The sequence below is a fragment of the Charadrius vociferus genome, unplaced genomic scaffold (assembly GCF_000708025.1).
Source record: "Charadrius vociferus isolate BGI_N301 unplaced genomic scaffold, ASM70802v2 scaffold111, whole genome shotgun sequence".
Taxonomy (NCBI): Eukaryota; Metazoa; Chordata; class Aves; order Charadriiformes; family Charadriidae; genus Charadrius; species Charadrius vociferus.
The window spans coordinates 5,301,149-5,319,653 of record NW_009647046.1 but is presented as its reverse complement, the minus strand read 5'-3'; the positions used below and the strand labels follow the sequence as shown (position 1 = coordinate 5,319,653).

The following is an 18,505-nucleotide window of genomic DNA, read 5'->3' as shown; positions in this document are numbered from 1 at the left end:
CCTGTTAAAGCCCCTTCCTGTCAAAAAAAAAAAAAAAAAAATAAAATACAGCAAATGAAAGTAATGGGAAACTGGTGCATTTTTTTCAAAAAAAAAAAAAAGGGAAAAACTTTCTTTTTTTTGAACTTAGGTGTTTTGACCTCACCATTTAATCGATAACAGCAAAGTTCGGTGAAAGGCAGACCTCTGTACACACTTAAATCAAATCACCAAGAGGTAAAATAAAGCTGTGCCTGCGCTGTGGCTCGGTACAGCTGCCTTCCTACCCTGCCTTGTGCCTATTCTGCTGAAGAGGGTTTTACTACAGGAGGTAGATTTTGTTTCACTTTTTTCCAATGCCTTCGTAAACCATACCACCTTCTCTCCCATTTTTCCACCCAATCTTGAAACCAGTAAATGCCCTATAAAGTGCTCAGGAGGCATCTAGCATAAGTAGTGCTAATACAGCTGGGAAAAATGTAGTCTTGTGTTTAAGCGCATAAAGACTTTTCATGGCTCTAGTGCTCCTTTGCAATATTTTATTTTTAATTAATGTATCATTAAACAGTTAAAAGACACAAGCAAGCAGTTTCTATAAAGAGTAGCTAACAGTTGTAAGAACAAACTTTTGTTTCCTTTGTGTTTGGCAGCAGATGGCAAGCTCTGTATTTTGGGGGCAGGGGGGGTTCCAGAAAAATGTTCATCTGAGAGCAATGATCTGGGGTGCATTTCGGATGAGGTTTTTGCACATGTGCAACCATCTTCAGTGCCTAAGCAAACATAACGCCAGCAGAGCAAGGCCCGGTTCATAAGCACGCCACGTGCCTTTTCACACACACTTTTTTTTTTTTTTTTTCAGTGAGATGCAGAGAGAGAGTTTTCTCCTCGCAGTGCCTGCTTTGGTTTTAGTGCACTCCGCTCAAACAGCCGTTCTGGCTGCACGTGGCACAAGGCCAGGCAAGACTGGGGAGAAAGAACAAATGTACAGCCCTTTGGGGAACAAACACATGACATTCCAGTGGCCCATCCCCTGAGACTCCAGGTGCACCCTAAAGGAAACAAGGACCAAGTCGTAGACCTGAGCGCAGGTCACCCATCAGCTGTATGTCACCACAACGATGCTCTATAGTTTTGTGGGCTTTGGATGTGGAAATTAGCCCGGTCTGAGCCAGAGCCCAGGTGTGCTTTGGGGGACAGCACGTGCCAGCCACCACCCCCCAACAAGCCACACGGGTAAGACTGTGCCAGGTGTGGGTCCCTCCACCCTGTGGCGTCCTCCAGCAGCCTTTGCCCTCACAAATGCCCTCCAGGTCCTTCTGCCACAATGGGCCTCCACCAGCCAGCAACATGCTCCCTCAGTGTCATGCTACAAAAACAACAACAACAACAACAAAAAATAGTCAAAAGAAACAAACAAACACAAAAACCTCAAACACTCTGATGGGCAGTGACGCAGCCCTCACACAATTTCAGGCTCTGAAATGCGAAGATATATTTTAAAAAACTATTATCATTTAAGGCTACGGGGGTACCACAGGGGGCCCCGAGGAGATCGAGGGGCACAGGCTTGTCTGTGCCTCCTGGCAGCAAGATGAGACAGCAGCCCCCAGCCCTACTGCCTGTGTGGGCACAACCTTGGGTGACAGGTCCCACGGCAAAGGGAGAGTCACGCCACCTCCCCACCTCCTTCCCTACCCACAGGTACCTCCCTCACTCTGTACCAGGGTTTAACAGTCCCTCAGAAAAGTTTTTCTCCACTGACTGTGGGTTGCCCGAAAACTCTGTGGGTTGGGGTTTTTTTCAGCGCTTTCACATTTTAGTGGGCATTTCTCTTTGCATTAGCAGCACGGTGAATGCACAGTGGGCAAATGCCTCAGTTACTGGTCTGCGGAGCATTTAGTGAGATGCGATTTTCTCAGCATGTCCGAGCTGCTGAGCTGCTGGGCAGGTGCTGCCGAGGGTCACAAGGGTTATGGATCACTCACTGTAGCCCACGAACAAAACCAGGATATCTTTTTGCAGCAGCAGAGCGTAAAAATTAGGTAGATGAGGTAAAACAGTGTTCATGTTTATGATGTGGATGATACGTAAACAAAAGGCAATTACATAGCATCATTGGTGGTCTTGTTCCTGACGAATTTGCTGTATCATCTCGGCGGGGGCTGTCCTGAATCTCTGTTCCTGAAAGCCAAGTCCTCCAGCTTCAGTTAGCTATTGGTTTCGTGTCAAAAGCAATCCCAGTCTGTTGTGGAGAACACCAGTGTCCCTCGCTGAACTCAGTCCTTTAACCACTGCAGCAGAAAAGCTGCTATTATTGGGACTCCCGACAAGCGGCTCAGCCCCCAGCCCTCTCCTCCAGCTCAGCCCTTTGCGCCTCCTGTGTAATGGCACAATGCTGGAGGACACGGGCAATAATTCGACGCCCCAAGTGCACCAACACAGTGAGGGCACAGAGACGGGCAGCCTCACTCCTTGTCCATCCTTTCTTCTCCCACTGCCCGGCCGAAGTGAGCAGGGGGTCAAACACCAACTGGCTGTGGGGCCAAGCACCGGAGACCAGAAGAATCAGGGTGCACCAGCCCACGGGACGTGGGAGGACCCAGCCTCTGCGCACCCATGCTGGAATCAGATTTTGTTCTGTGCAAGCGGGTTATAGGAAAGGGTTTCTTTATAGGACCAGCCAGAAAAGCGTGAAAACAGTGCACACCCTGTGCTTGTATGTGCATGTACCTGCACTACGGCATCCTGTGCTGCTCTCCTACACGAAGGTAACAGATCCTGCTGGCAGGGCTCTCTCCTGAGACAGCCCCTTGCTGCCATCTCACCTTTCAACTCAAAAAGGGTCTTTATTATTTTTCTTGCAGATGGTTAGTTATTTTCTCATGGTCTGAATTCAGTTGTACAGTTGCTTTCCAGCTGTTAGGTCTCCTCAGGTTTTGCATGGTATTCCTTAGCTCAGCAAACAGGCATTGTAGAAGGAATATGGCTGAGGCTCATTCCTTGCCATTGCTTCCAGCAGAAGCAGCTTTTAGTAGATGCAGGGTTCAGGCAATGAAGCCTTTTGTAAATGCTCTCCCTCCGAGCCTGAATACTGTCTGCGTATACCAAAAAGGCAGATGCCTGTTTCTCTTTCTTTGTCTTGTTTTGGATTTCAAGTAAAACTAATTCTAGATATCAAGTAAATTTCCAACACAGAAGAAATGTATAAGATTGTCCTTGGGGGTCCCAATGAATATGCTGTGTTTGGATTAAATAAACCAGAAGCAGGTCCAAATCTTTCATTATTATGAAGCCTGAAAACTTCTCTGGCTTCCATAGAGCTCTGTTTTGTATTGCTCACCATCCTTCCCTACCATATTTTTAATATAGTGGAGGGCCATAAAGATGTTCCAAGCTCCTGGTTCAAGGTGACGTCCTTCACTGCACTCCAAAGCAAATGAAAACCAGGCGTCATTTTTCCAAATATTTTCCTCTGGCAAGGAGGTGTGATAAAGAATTTCCTTTTTTTTTATTTGCGCTCTATTTTAGTGTAGCACCTATTAAAAATACCTTGCCTATGATGTTAGCGATGGAAGACTGTAAAGGGAAAAAAATCTTCTGGGTGTGAAAATACAATGGCTATGCACTCTGTTAGTGAGTTATGTTATCCTACATTCAGTTTACATATGTAAGGAGCAGCAGCTTATGTCTTGGTCACGGTTATTAAATTAAATGTACGTGAGTCTATAGTAATTATTCCCTTCAAGTTCTGGTATCAAAAGCTTGTTTCAGTCTCTCGACATTTTAATGCATAAAGGCACTACCCGTATAAATCAATATAATCACTCATGCCTTATGCAGAATTTTTCCTCCAGCCAACGCTTAAAAGAACCATACTCACTCTCTGCAGATAATGTCCTCTCTCTTTGAAATGTAACTGCCCCCCTCGTGGCAGTCTGGAGCAGCGTTTCTGTGCCAAACTCTTGCAGGGGGAATGGAAAAAAGGAATAATTTCTAAATCAGCAAGGGGAATCGGCCAGACAGAGTGCAATTGTCCACGTTGCAGTTTGGCCGTTGTTCACAGATATATATGACTCTTTGGCCTGACTTCAAAGCTGAGCCCACCAATTCAGTGCAAATTCTAGTTGCTCAGCCTTTCTGAAAATCTGGACATTACTAAATGCAAATGGCCAGGACTTGGTTTGTACCGAAGCATTGAAAAGACACCGACAATGGGCTCAGGATTGAGGGGACAGGCGTACACAAAGAACTATCACTATCACCACCACCATATTCTATAACACTGGGGAGATCCTGGAAGGTCTCTGCCAACCAGGACCCTAACTTCTTAACAAGTAAGACCACAATGTGAGGCTCTTGTGGTCTGAAAACTTGGGGGAAGGAGATTAAATAAACCCTTTTGAAAGCTAGGAACTCGAACAAGGCAAGATGAGAAATGTACAGGTTTCCTCAGTCTCCTGCAAATAATGAACACTGCGATGTATTGTAATGTGACTGTGACATGTTTTAACATGACTGTGATGTGTTGTAATGTGACTGTCGTAGCCTTCAGTGGGAAACAGTGCAAAAACCCAGCCTAGGGGTATCCAGCTCCAGAGTAGCTGGGGAGATTCCCAGTCCTGCCGCTTCTCCTCCGTTCTACAGCACTCCGGATTGCCTGGAGGAGCAGGTCTTTGTTATTAAGAATGTTGTATTTGCTCAGGTTCACAAGTTTGTCAAAATTTTCAGAGGAGTAGATTAGCCTAATGAGGTAATAGGGTGAGCAGTTGTTCTCCAAATTTACTTTGCCTTCTTCCATCTCTGAGAGACAGCGCTTTACCCCTGCAGAGAAAGACAAAAGCCACCACAGTGAGCTGAATCTGGAGCACAAAACACATGGTGTTGGAGGGGATCGATCTACTAGCAGAACCCACTGTTAAAAACAGCCTCCAGGAAAGACTGCACTCCCCCCTCAGCTTGAAAGAGCCGTTCCTGATCAGCTTTCCCAGTCACTCTCCTTCCACTCTCCTTCCCCAAGCTCAGACCTGGAAATCCCTCAGCAGAGTTGGCAGGAATCATTACCTTCCCCCTCATCCTGCCCCGGCAGTCATTCCTGGGCAGCATGTCCCTGGGTCCACATCCTTTCCCAAACCCTGTAAGCCTGACTCTCAGACAAGCCACACACCTGGAACACCTTTCAAAATCCATGATCAAACCTCGATTAGCGGTGACGAGAGCGCATCTGCCAGCTAGAGCGAGTGGACAACCTAGTATATATAATGAAGTCTTGTGATGCTAACCAGGCAGGATTGCCTGCTGCAGAGAGTGGAGGTGCAGGGAGAACAGAGCACCCCATATCAGCCTCTCATCCTTCAACTCCATCTACTCAGCCTCAGCTTAACCCAACCTCTTGGAGCTGCCAACATCCATCCTCCCTGCTAGGTCAATCCTTTTGCTTAAAAAGACACAGTGATCACCTCCACCAGGGACTTCAGCAGCCTCATATTTATGCTTCTACAAAATGTTTACATTTACATTTTTTTCCTCTGTTTTTTACCTATCTCCTTGTGGTCTGAACCAAATATGCCCAAACCACAAATGTATCGAGAGATGGCTGTCAGCAGGGCTACAGACAGACTGCTGAGATATTCCTTATGATGTCTACAACTGCATGAAAATGACATATGAGTTTTGCTTGATACATAGCAGGTTTTAGTCTAATCTAGTGGGTTTTGGGCGGTGTGATCTCAGGGTGCTGGGCACAGGCTGTCACCACAAGTGACAGTATTAAAAATGTCCACGTTTTGCTTCATTAAGCCTCCCAGTATTCAGAGAGCTGTATTATCTGTGCTATCCACATCCAGATACAGCTGCATACACTTCAAGCACACAAAACCAGAGTCTATAATTGCATTGTAAACAGGCACTTCACAAGCTGATTCTCTTTTCTAGAATCTAAATAGTTAAAAGCAAGAAAAATAAGTACCCACATTCCACCAGGTGTCTCTCAGCCATCTAGAAATGAAAAGCTCCCCTGTTAAACTTGAAATCCCTGCAAGCGGGTTGCCAAGGTCCCTCCTCCCCCAACCACCCACATCAGTTGCTGGCTGTCAGCTTGATTGATGAATCACCGGCTGCTCAGAGACATGCAGGTGAGCGTCACAGCTCACAAATTTGGGCCTGGAGCACTGGGAAGCTGCAGCAGCTGCTTTGCTCTGCATAATCTCATCCACCTTTCATTCAGAGATACTCTAAAACACTCACCTGTTTTACCTGCTAGCCACAGCTCAATGGCCATATCTCACTGCGCATTGCCATTTGGACCACCTCCAGCCTCCACCTAACAAGCCTAGTTCCCTCTATGAGCATCTCCTCTGTTCATCCATAGAGTTTCTAAACATGATTTTCTTGGTGTATCTCCTACTCCACATGTTCTCTGAGCATTGGTGAACATCACAGCAGAATGGGAGCTTTACTTAACCTGTTTTGCTGCTGTTCACAACCTTTCCCAAATGTTCCCTTAGAGACATCCATTTTGCTATGGTCCCAGTACCACAATATAATTTTGGACAAAGCTGGAAGGAGAGCGAACACTCTGCCTGCTGTGTTGAGCAGTAGCAAGGGAGAGCAGAAGTTCCCCATGGCCTGATAACTCAAAAGGTGGTGTGCGAGATACTTCAGGGTTCATTGCTGTAAGAGCTCCAGCGCAGAGGAGGATCTCAGGTTAAGGAAGTCAGACAGCAGAGGCACCAACAAGATGCCGCCTGTCTGATTTTTTGAGAGTATCCCACAAGCTGTTGGAAAAACCTGATCTATACTGGGGGTCTCTTGTATAATACCGTATAATGGCTAGGCCAAGGTAGGATGATCAGTAACTTCTATGCTTCTTACCCTTATGCCAACTAATCATTGCATCCCCTCCACCTCCTACTATTTATTTTTCTGAATACGTTTGCAACAGAATTACTTGGCCCAGCTGTTAGCAGCCACGTGCCCATTCCTTCTGCTCTGACTCTGGTTATGATGGCCATAACCATCATTCTTATTATTGGTGGAGAGACTTGCTAATTCTCTCCACCTAGATGGTGGTTGTCACAAAGGCATGAGAGTATGGGAGAAGCAACCACTGGGCAGCCTACTTGCTTACTGCTAGGTCTTAAATTGATAGGGGGAAGATGAGGGACGAAGCAGTTGGCAGATTTTCTCAGTCTTTTCCAGATCAAGGAGGAATTCTGGCCCTACCTTTTCCCCAGCATCTCACCATTGCAAGTGCTGCCTTCCCCAGTATGCCTTGCAGTGTGAGTTGTGGCCTAAAGCCTCGTTCTGTCCTATGTCTTACTCAACATCGCTGAGTCTGCTGGTGTTTGCTAACCTGCCTCTTGAGTGGTACGTGGAGGCTGACCAGTGGAGACATGGACCTGCCTCAGCTACCTCTGTGGCATCATGGTTTACTGGATGAGAGATACAATTTCACTCTGTGTTTGGGGAATATAATACCAGTTTTGGTGAGAATGTTTCATGACTAGGTTAACAGGAAAAGAGTTGACACCCCCTTCTTCTCCGCCATGGTGGAAACTCATGTACTTTGAGCTGTACCTAAACCTGGCCTGACAGATGAGTGGGCATGCTCATTCATAGCCATTCATAACGGAAAAGGCAAATATACATGTATGACTGTGATGGGTAGGAGACAGGATGGTCTCACTCACAAGAAGGCTGTGCCCTCGCTTAAAATTATTGCTACAAAGGACAAATAAGATCCGTGCTGTGGAAAGACAAATGACCCAAACTCAACTAGAAAGTACAGCTTTGTTGACTGAACTCACCAGGTTCCTTGAATTCCTTAAAGGTGTCATTCACCAGGGGGAAGTGGATTACTATGGGTGCTCTGGGGTCCTCTGCATCCGCAAACACATAACATTCCTTTGGGTTCTTCTCTTCTTCTTTACTTAGCTCCACTTTGGGGAATGGGATATTTTGTATCTTGCAATATTTGTACGTCATCTCTAATTGCTGTGGACACAGAATGTCGTTGCTTTAAAGCTAACACTAAGGCAAGAATCAGGTTTACTGAGGTATCATAGAAATACTACAGCAACTTAATTCAGTCTCTAGAATCACTCTGCAATGAATGTGTAGTTCAAAGTAGCCACAGTATAACCCTACTTTCTGCCACCACCCACCACAAGTCAGAAGATGCTTCTTATCACCCTGTAACATTTTTTACAGCTGGAGGGAATGACCAAAAGTCACACTTAGAATTTGTCATGAGGACAGACTAGGAGAGATCAAGGTCATGTCTCCAGCAACCCGTTGTTACTGCAGTTCCCTGGGGATCCCAGGAAGTGTATGCTGCAGTCCGCTACAGAGAAAAGAGCCTAACAGTTTCTATAGTTCTGGTCTTGAAGGAAGTTTCTTTCCTCCTCCAAGATACTGGTTTGTTCTTGAATATATGATTAAGACTTAGACAGCCATTTACCTAAAGTTTTAATAACACAAGAAGGTTTTACCAGGGCTGCAAGGGGCAGAGCATATTCATCTTCTCACCTTGAACACATTCCCCAAACCATAATCAAGTGAGATGATGACATCTACATTCCTCTCTGGCTTGAAAAGTGCTGCACCACTGGTGTTAATGAAATAGCCAACATCTATCAGGCAAAGATACTTCTGCAGCGGTGTCAGATTGTTAGGGAAAGCGTCCAGCACAGTGTCTGAAAAACATTTTGAATAATACAGTTAGTGGTGCATTGGCAGGAAAGGAGAAGTCAATAATTCTGTCTGTGCTACATGTGAAGGGCAACCCCTTGGTTGCCCTCAAGACCAGGCTCACCTCCCTCCATAATGCGAGCCCACAAACGTGGCCTCAGGAGCACGCCCTCCAAACTGCACGTCTGAGCACATCTGGCCTGTTACCACACTCCCCCAGGCACACTCACAAAGGCCAGGCAGAGGACAGGTGAGACACAGACTCCACCAGCCTCACAGCTGCTCTGGGGAGTGATTTTTCACAGGACACAGACTTTAGCCGATTTTTTTTTCCCCTAAGAACTGGGAAAAATGCAAAAAACAAAAATAATTTCACAGTGTAGCAACAAATCTAACAAATGCAGTACCTCACTGCACTTTTCCATTGCTCTTTTTTTTGCTTTTGCATTCTCAGGATTAGACTCCTCTCCCAGGGTGAAAAAAATCTGACCTCAACCTGCTTTCAGTGATCTCTCACACGAATTGTCTTAGCCATGCTGCAAAGAAATACCACATCATGCACACAGCATCCCCTACCAACAGCTTAAAATATTGCTTGGATATTTAAACATATCCTCACATTAACACCAAAAGGAGCCAAAAGGGGATGGCAAGTTGAGATCTAAAGCCAGTTTCTGATAACTAGACTCTCATTTCTTTGCTAGCAGCCCCACCAGCCTGCCCTGTAGACAGCAAGTCCACTATTGTTCCCCTGGTACCATTCCTAGTCCCACGGAATAAGAAGTATTTTGCCATGGTTTTAAATATCAGAATAGTGGTTTAAGAGCATTTCTCAAGTTCACAAAATGAGGTAGCAAAGCCCAGAGCAGACCCTTTGAGACTTAAATCATTTGTGCTTAGGTATTTTAAGAAACTGTTGATCACAGAAATACTGCAGGTAAGTTCCAGCACTTGACTTCTTTCGATTTCTCTGCCTCCTTGGCCTCATTCTGTAGTGTTAATTTAAACTGTGCAGAAAAACTCCAGCTTGTTCCATAGCCTGGAATGTTTGACAGCAGCTTGAAGAAATAACTCATATTTTTTCCATTCCCTCACCGTCAGACCTTTACAAAATTATTTGCTTATTTTAGCATTCATGGGTGCTGGGAATTCACAGATTCTGCTGTAATAAGAGACATTTGCTTGCAGTCCCTCGCAGAAGAAACAGCATGTACTTTTTATTTTATTTGGCCTGGTGAATATTCTTAGTTGAAATTCCGTTACCCCCATTTTCTTATCATGAAGATGGAACTGTGCAGCATTTATTCATGGCTGGATATGTGAATTAGAAGAAGGCATTTCCTTGGGAGAGTGTCTTTTTCCATCCCACATCCAAAAAGGGACTTTAAAGAAAGTTCTGCCACAGGAATTCCCTTGAAAGCATGAACCCTGCTGCAAACGCATTATACTAGTTCCAGGCCATGAGTTCTCAAATTTCTTACCATGAAAATTAAGCTTTTCACATGGCATTTAAAGTCTTGTTTTAATGTGTCAGATAACCTGAGCTGCAGGGAAGCCTTTAAAACATAGTCAAATTCTGGAGACTTCCCCTACCACAAGACTAGCATTTCTGCTCACAGAGCTGGCATCTCCTCTTGCTCCTAGAGGTGGAGCCATACTTGGGTTTAGCTTGGTCTCATGCAGGCAGCCAAAAGAGGATACCAAATCTGCTAATTTTTCCCACTCCAAACTTTCAATTTCCCTTTTCCCACTCCAGGCTTTATGCTTTCCACTTATTCTACTTTATTTGTAGAATATGTACCCGGAGCGACCCTTTGGTGTCCCTGTGCCCTCTTCCTCCAAATCCTTCTTGAAATCTGCTTCTACACATTTGCCTTTACAAAATTGCTAGTCAGCAATGATTTGTTTTAACATTTACTGACTGACAATTTTATCCTTCATCCACCTTCTTAAGCTACTTGCTTGCTCCTTCTCTCGCCCACCCTTCTTATGCTACTTGTTTTCCTCCTTCTCTCACTTGTTTTCTTAGAGCAGACTCTTTCAGGACACAGACTTTTTGCTTACTGAACATTTTGAAAGCACTTAGCACACTGTGGGCTCTGCCTTAACCCACAAAATAGGTCCACCATCTCTTGCCATTGTCAGCAAACCGTGTAGCAATGGCAGGCAGGGACAAAAAGTGTTGTAATTTGCATGAAACAGAGGAGAGAAAACACAAGTTGCCAAAGAGAAGGACTCAGAGGAGGCAGAGAACGTGTTTTCTTGCTAAAGTCAGGTTAACCTTAATAATGTTGGGTCCTCCCACACTGCTATGTGCTCATAGAATAAATGAGGACACTGGGATTGCAGGAAGGTTTGTGATGCACAAAACCTCAGCTCCACCACCTTGCTGTCATTTCAATATATTTCATGTTCAATATATTCATCAATGACCTGGATGAAGGGATAGAGTGTACCATCAGCAAGTTTGATGATGACACAAAACTGGGAGGGGTGTCTGACACGCCGGAAGGCTGTGCTGCCTTACAGTGTGACCTGGACAGGCTGGAGAGTTGGGCAGAGAGAAACCTTATGAAATTCAACAAAGGCAACTGTAGGGTACTGCACCTGTTGGATCTTGGTATTTATGTTTCAGAAGCGTTAAAGAGAGGTCTCTGGGTGGAAAAATCACCAGGCAGAAATACCACACGTATGGGCAACCACATGCTTGCAGTCATTCCTTTCCTTCATCTGATCCACATAATAACCTGCTATTTTATGCTTCCAGTGTTCCTTTTGTTTCTTCACCTCAAAAGATTCTAATCTTTCTGAATCTGTTGACTACTGTACCTATGCAGAATGACAAACTTCCTGTAGAAGAGCATGCTTTGATACAAGTTACAGATATCTACAGGAGATGAAAGAGTGGCCCATGGAGTAGTTAATTTTCACCTGCTACCCGAAAGAAACAGACACCATGAACATAGTTTCATTGCAGCAGATTTCCAAACCCTGAGAAAATATCTCTAAATGTGAGATTTCCAAAGTCTAAAAAAAAAAATCTGAGATGTTACCTGCACACTGCAGCTAACTCTTTGTTGCAGTTACCTTTCCATTCAATAAATTTTTTCTGATGGATATAATCCTTATGAAATTCTAAGCCTCTCAGGAAGTTATGCGACTTTCCCAGCAGTGGACGCTTGGTCATAATGTCCTGAAACATTTCATACAACTTCCCTGACAAACAAGATGGAGGCTCGATCATAGTCACATCATCCTCAGGGGAATGTTTTTCTGAAATAGAGAAGGAACTGTGAGAAAAAACATCAGCAATCTGTTCTGCTGGGCACCTTTACTGGCCAGCTGCCCTGCTCTCTTCCTGCGGGTCATGTCCCATCCCCCCCCACCCCATTTCTTGCAGTGTGCTTGAAAATATACGCACATGACCAATCCCATTTAAACAAAGAGATATTTGGTTTTGTTTAAAGCACGCACAGCTTTTGTCTTTTACTCTTTCAAATGACACACTGGCTTTGTACTTTTGCCTACAAGTAAAAGTTAATCCTCTTATTTGCAGTCATGGGAGGAGTCACTTAACAGACCGTGAGCAAACTTTAAATTAAAAACATTTGTAACTAGCATGAAGTGTGCCTCCGGGTTAAAAATAAATAAAATAAAACAAAACAAAACAAAACAAAACAAAATTATATTAAATCAAATCATCACATAGTGATCATTTTGATACAGGTGAAAATCATGCTGGAAGATCCAGAGTGAAGCAACACAACATGCAGCAATTTAGGGAGAATATGTGAGAGATTATTCACAAACAGTAGCAATAGCATAACTTTCTTAATCTTCTGCTGAATAGGAAGCACTGTCTGGTAAAAAATTAATACTGATTTATTAGTATCTCTTATAGGTAACTCTTACCTATATCTACCATATCTTTGGACCATCGATCCCAGAACTCATTTGAATTTGAGGACCAGTACAAGCCATCCAGCAAATTCCTAGTAAAGATGTTTGTCCAAAGACCTGCAAGTCAAACCACATGCAAAAATACTGCACCACCACATGTTAACCACTGACTATTAGAAGTATCCATGCTACATATTATTGCCCGACTTGAACTGACCCTGTCATGACACAGCTTAAGCAGTAGGTCTCACGGAGTTCAAACTTAATGGTGTCAGCACTTCAGTGCTCTTTCCCAAGAGATAACTACACATACACCGTTCACTGTACAGTACAAAGTAACAAAATAAGAGGTATCAGTCATCCAAATGCCGTTGTAGTGTGTTTACTGCGTACTTGTGTTCTTGTGAAAGAAAGCAGGCTTTGAAAGCACGGTGAAGCCATATAAGCATAAGGCCCTTCTTTAAACTGATTTATTCTTTAAATTGATGTAAGACAATTTTTTTTTCCTTTCTCTGTGGAGTTCAACTGGTCCAGGATCAAAATAGAATTTGTTCCATATGTGAGTCTGCTTTTGGAAAAGAAAGAACTATCCTTTGTCATTAAGCCCCATGCCAGGTACTCACATGAGGAACAAATTCAATCTCTAGCAGACTTCATAGTGCGAGAAACAGGATTTTTCTTTCCACTGGACCCTTGGTTTTGGTATCAAAAGCTAAAATTCTGACAAGAATTTAAAATCTGGCTGGGGCAGATGTGTTCCCCTGAGTAGCTGCTTTTCCCCTTTGCTTCTCCTTTAGAGGCAGAAGAGCCAGTCAAAGCAGTTGTTGGAGGTTGAAAGGGCTCCCTTCATCCTTATGGGCAGGGAAAATTAGTGACACCATTCTCAACCCACAAAGCTCAGATGGTTCTCACCTTTGTGGGTTGTACTAGATGAGTTATATTTTATTTTCAGTTCCTTCCAATTATACCCCAGCAATGTGTTGCCTAGAAATATAGTTAATGAAGTTGAAGAGTTGAAGACTGCTCAGGGAAGGAAGATTTATTATTTCCTCAACTTGCCTGCTCCACTTTCTTGTTTGGTTCAGAAAATGGGAAGGGGAACCATGTTGCAACTTTTCCAAATCTGCCCAGGTTAAAAGGGAGGACAGGAGGAAAGAAGCTTTACAAAGAGCAGAAGTGTACAAAAGGGGTAAAGAGCCCATTGAATCAAAACCTAGAGCAGACCTGCTGGCAAGGAGTGTTGTACACAGACCAGTGGCTAGCTATCACCATGCTTTCATGTTGTGAATAACTATATTGCACTGCTACATCACCTTCCAAATAGCAGATTCGAGATTCTGGCAGCTTCTTCACTCGCCTTCCCATGAAGAACTCACTGTCAAAATATTCTGAACGAATGGAGGCTCCGTATTTTGGTATGGCCACCTCGTAAGGAGAGAACTCTGCCCACTCTACAAAAGAATTGACACATGGCATGTTTACTGTAATAAAGATAAGAAAACAAAACCTTCCCCTGTAGATAAAGCTATCCACAAGCTCCGTGGATCTTGCTTGTCTCAGCAGCTCTGTTCTATCAGTAGCTCGGTATTGCAAACTACATTGTCTAGTTCCATACAAATTGAGAGATGAGGCTACAAAAGGAACTAGGTTTTTCACCTCAGAAAGAGTCTAACGTTAGCTTCAAAACCTTAGATTTATATTTGTATATAAAGATTCTGGGATCCCACTTGCCTTTCTAAGTCAAGGGCATCAAATGTACAACAAGCAAGTATGATCTAACCTGCAAGGAATGACTGGCATGAAACCTCTACTAGCCCAAACCTGTCAGTCTACATGATACAACAAAGCAGCCTGAAGACACATCGGCTCCAGACTAGAAAGTATCACGGTGTGGGCATGGCTGTGCAGTCTCCTGACTCAAGCTGTCCTTTACAGGTATTGCAGTAGAACAGTAGCTATAAACCTAACCAAATGTAAGTACAAACTGTTTTTTTTCTTTCCAGTACCTGCTTATTTTAATACCTTTTTTTGAATGTAGCTTGTGTCCATTTAAAGGGTGTCATATCACCACCCACAACAGCAATCATACTCCACTCCATTTTCACACCCTCATCAGTGTAGTATTTAGGGAAATGACAACTACATTTCACAGCACCTCTACAAACTAAGGAACCATCAAAGCCATTTTGCAGGTGTGGAACTGAGGCAGAAAAAGATCACTTGATTTGCCCACACTCATTTACAATGTCTGTGGCAAAACTAGAACTTCAGCCCAGATCTTCAGCAATGCCCTGTTCATGCCTGAGGATGTTATCCAGCAGATCTGCTCTTTCTAATCAACACCCAGCAGTTCGCAAAAAAGACAAATATTTTATTAAAAGATGAATACTGAGTCAGGGCAAGCAACAGATGTATTCTCATTTTATTCTCCACATACACACACCCCCTCCCTCCAAATTGTCTTTAGTCCCTACTCAAGAGTCAGAGGAAACTCTAGGAATACTTACCTCTAAATTTAAAAGTACTGAACTTTTCCTCCTTCACATTGAGGACTGCATAGAAAGGCAATGGGTTTTGTCCGTGCTCCAGTGCCTTGCGCTGGTCTGTGAGTTTGTACTTTCTTGGCTAACCAAAGAGATAAAAAAATCACAGTAAACCTCTGTAACAGCATAAGGCAAAAACACTGACACAATCTACCTGAGTACAGATAGACAACAGATGTTTTACAACCCAGAGGAATCTATGCGTCACATTTTTATGAGACCTCTTCCTTCATGTTCGTTCCGGCGCTTTCCTTCCTGATTGCCTTTTTGATACCTACTAATGTCTTTAGTAATATCTAAGTGCCTTGATTGCCTGCACCCCACAGATCTTTACTAAGGCTGAGACTAATGTTCACATGAGAACATATTACTCTAGCTCTTAAGTGTCCAACTAGAAAGAGCCTTTAAAAGACCTGCCTTTTCAGGAAGGATTGCTCAGTTCTTTCTGAAAGTTTGCCTACTGACTTTGCTAGCTGTTGGGCACCCTAGTACAGAGACATCTTCAAACAATTAGCTGCCCTGGAAAATCCTGGCTACAAGATGCTCTGTCATTGTTTACGAATCACACTGGGATGCCTCAGTCACTTTGGCTTTGTTCCACATATTACATCATGCCCTCAAAGAATAAAGCTCTAAAGAAAATGAGTGGATGTTTCCCAAATGTGTGGCAGGACCATGGACATACCCGTTCATGTAAGAACATTTCCTGAACAAGTGACCACAGAGTTGTAAAAGATGACACATGTCCTGCTTTTGCCCTTTCAGCGAGTTCCTTGTGATAATACTTCAGATGATCTATAGACATAAGGTTGAGCTTGCATTTTGTCACTTGTTCTTTTACTGCCTTAAGTGGCCCCTCCAGAGTCTTCTGTGACCAGTCAGCATGCTCATACAGGTCTGCTAGGGTCCTAAAGAACAGAAATGTGAGAAAATCATCCATTCATTTGGATAATTTTGGAAAATTACTGTATTTACCCAGCCACTTTCATCAAAGAAGAGAATCAGCAAGCCTAAACTGAAGTTATGATCAAAAGCCAACACTGACAGCTGTACCTGGGAATTACATTTGCTTATTGATAATGTAAGACTTCGAAAGAGATGCATCTCTCTCACTGTGTGGAAATGTAGTGACACAGTCATTCCAAATACAAATCTCATTTTCTATACGCACCATGTTGAGCCAGAAGCCCCGGTGAGATAGGTAACACAGTCCAACAGATTTAGCTTCTGAAGAGCTAAGAGGTGGCCAAACATAGCTGACATTGCTCTGAGGCCTCCGCCTGTTGCCATAACAGCTATTACTGGGACCTGTTCAAAACATAAGTATTATCTTCAAAAAGTTACTCACTTGCCTACTCGGAAAAGTCTAATTACAGCTCTTAAAATTTCCTCAGCAGACTTCACTGGAGGACAATGAAATTAAATCAATATTCAGCCAGTCTTTACCAGTACCTTCTTTAAATTAACCTCTAGATACTCATCCTTAACCCCAAAGCTTGGATGAGTTTGAATATGCAGTGATTTTAACCTTCCTTCCTTCCCTTGTTCTTTGTAATTGGAATTGCAGTGATTAATAAGAGATAATGATATTATTTTAATAAATCACAAAAAATTGCAATAAATGTAATTAAGAATGGATTCAAGGAAGTCCTGAGCAGAATTCAGAAAACATACAGTCAGCAAACAGAATGATTCTTTGGAGAGCATCCATTCAACAAATACAATTCCAGCAAGAAAATAAATGTTCACTTAAAAATTCACCCTGGATCTTGGCAACAAAACATACTTCAGCTGGAGCTTGTTATAAAATGTTCTTTCTTCACCCTAAATAATTTGGACTTTTTGTGAAAAGTGTTCTGAAAATGAAGAAAAAAAAGGTAAGCCTAAAGAAGGGACATTACAGTGATTTCACAAGTATCTATGTGAGGTGAATTTCAAATACTCCTGTTTCCCTGCTTGGTTTGGGTTGTCTGGCTAGGCTGTGTATAAAACAATGTACTAATGTCTTATATCTTGCTGACCCACTGCATCACACTATTGGAAACTCTGGCTTTGAAGAGTGGTGTAGCATGTCCTTGGGAATTTGACCCATTGAAAAGAACGGAGGCGTGAATAGCTGAGCTGAAATTTTAGATGAATATGGAGTATGCCACACTGAGAACTTCTGTTCCGCTGCCATTCAAATCCATGGGTTTGTCATCAACATGCAAAAACTACTAGAAATTTGGCGGGGAATTGTGCCAATCCTAATTCAATAGACCCCTACCCCACACTTGGATTCCAACTCACAGACCTCATGTCCATGTAGATCTCTTTCCAGATGAAGAACCCTTTTCAGGGCACTGGCAACAACTCTCTTCCTTTTTTGCAGGAATTCTTGCTCTTCTCGGCACAGATCATACCCTAAGCGCACATCTAGTTTTTCTGTGCTGAAACATAAATAAATGCAGAGGCACAGGATTGGTGTTTAAAATGCATATGGATCTGCTTTCAGCAACTGCTGCCTACTCGATATCATAAAAACCCATGATTCTCTGTTCAGATTTAAGGACAGAAATGCAGCTTCCAGTTTCAAAGAAACCAACTGCTTTGCTTCTATGTGGTCTCTTTATTTTTTGATGTTTCCGTGTAAGTTTTACTGCCAGCTAAGGGTAGCAAATATGAAAAAAGAAAGGTTTCTTTCTGTCTTTAAGTAGCTTTGTAAGCTGAATCCTTTCTATTTCTGCTTCATATAATTTCTGAGCAAAGGGAGACTTGAACCTAACAAGGTCTTTCACGGGGATTTGTACCACAGATTTATTCAGAAACAGTACAATTAAAAAGATATTCAAATAATTTTGGTTTCTTTGTTGACTGTCTCATTATTTTACAGTGTAAAATTTCATCTTCCCCAGCTTGTGCTTCTTTCTATTGGTATCACCAGAGCCAAAAACCTATTTTCTTAAGAATAACTGTGTGGTTTGAGTAATGTATGGACTCTGGATGTTCTGCTTATTTCAAATTCCCTTTTCCCTCTGCCTTCTTCCCGCTTGTGTCCCTTTTGAAGAGGCCTCCAATCTCAGTCTTTGGTTCTTTGATGCAAAGGACACTCAGTGACTAAGTTTCTCACTGTTTGAAATTCTCATAATTTTTTTTTCCATCTTGGCGTGACTCTTCTGCCCCAAGGACATTTAACTTTGATCTGTTGTGGTGACTCTTTAATGGTGACTTAACTATTGTTATATTTTGCCTCTCATCTGGTGCATTCTTTGTATCTAAATAAAGGATACTCTGTTCTTCAATTCACAGTTCAAAGAGCAATAAAAACTTTAGAGAAAAAAACAGTCCTCTTACCAATCATTTAGTTGGAGGTACAACTGCAGTGGCACATTCTGTAAACAAAGAAATGAGAGCAG

General features: G+C 43.0%; 1 protein-coding gene across 1 annotated transcript in view; it reads right to left on the bottom strand.

Annotated features, from left to right (window-relative positions):
* Nucleotides 1-4,555: 4,555 nt before the first annotated feature.
* LOC104295912 (cytosolic phospholipase A2 beta-like) overlaps nt 4,556-18,505 on the bottom strand; it is a 76,378-nt gene continuing 62,428 nt past the window's right edge. Inside the window, exons 12-22 of the mRNA XM_009895728.1 lie at nt 18,444-18,481; nt 17,404-17,539; nt 16,282-16,418; nt 15,796-16,018; nt 15,075-15,192; nt 13,881-14,018; nt 12,580-12,684; nt 11,755-11,940; nt 8,506-8,672; nt 7,785-7,971; nt 4,556-4,800 (exon numbers count right to left, since the gene is read on the bottom strand). Of these exons, the coding sequence (XP_009894030.1) occupies nt 4,556-4,800; nt 7,785-7,971; nt 8,506-8,672; nt 11,755-11,940; nt 12,580-12,684; nt 13,881-14,018; nt 15,075-15,192; nt 15,796-16,018; nt 16,282-16,418; nt 17,404-17,539; nt 18,444-18,481 (1,680 nt within the window). The remainder of the gene's footprint in view (nt 4,801-7,784; nt 7,972-8,505; nt 8,673-11,754; nt 11,941-12,579; nt 12,685-13,880; nt 14,019-15,074; nt 15,193-15,795; nt 16,019-16,281; nt 16,419-17,403; nt 17,540-18,443; nt 18,482-18,505) is intronic.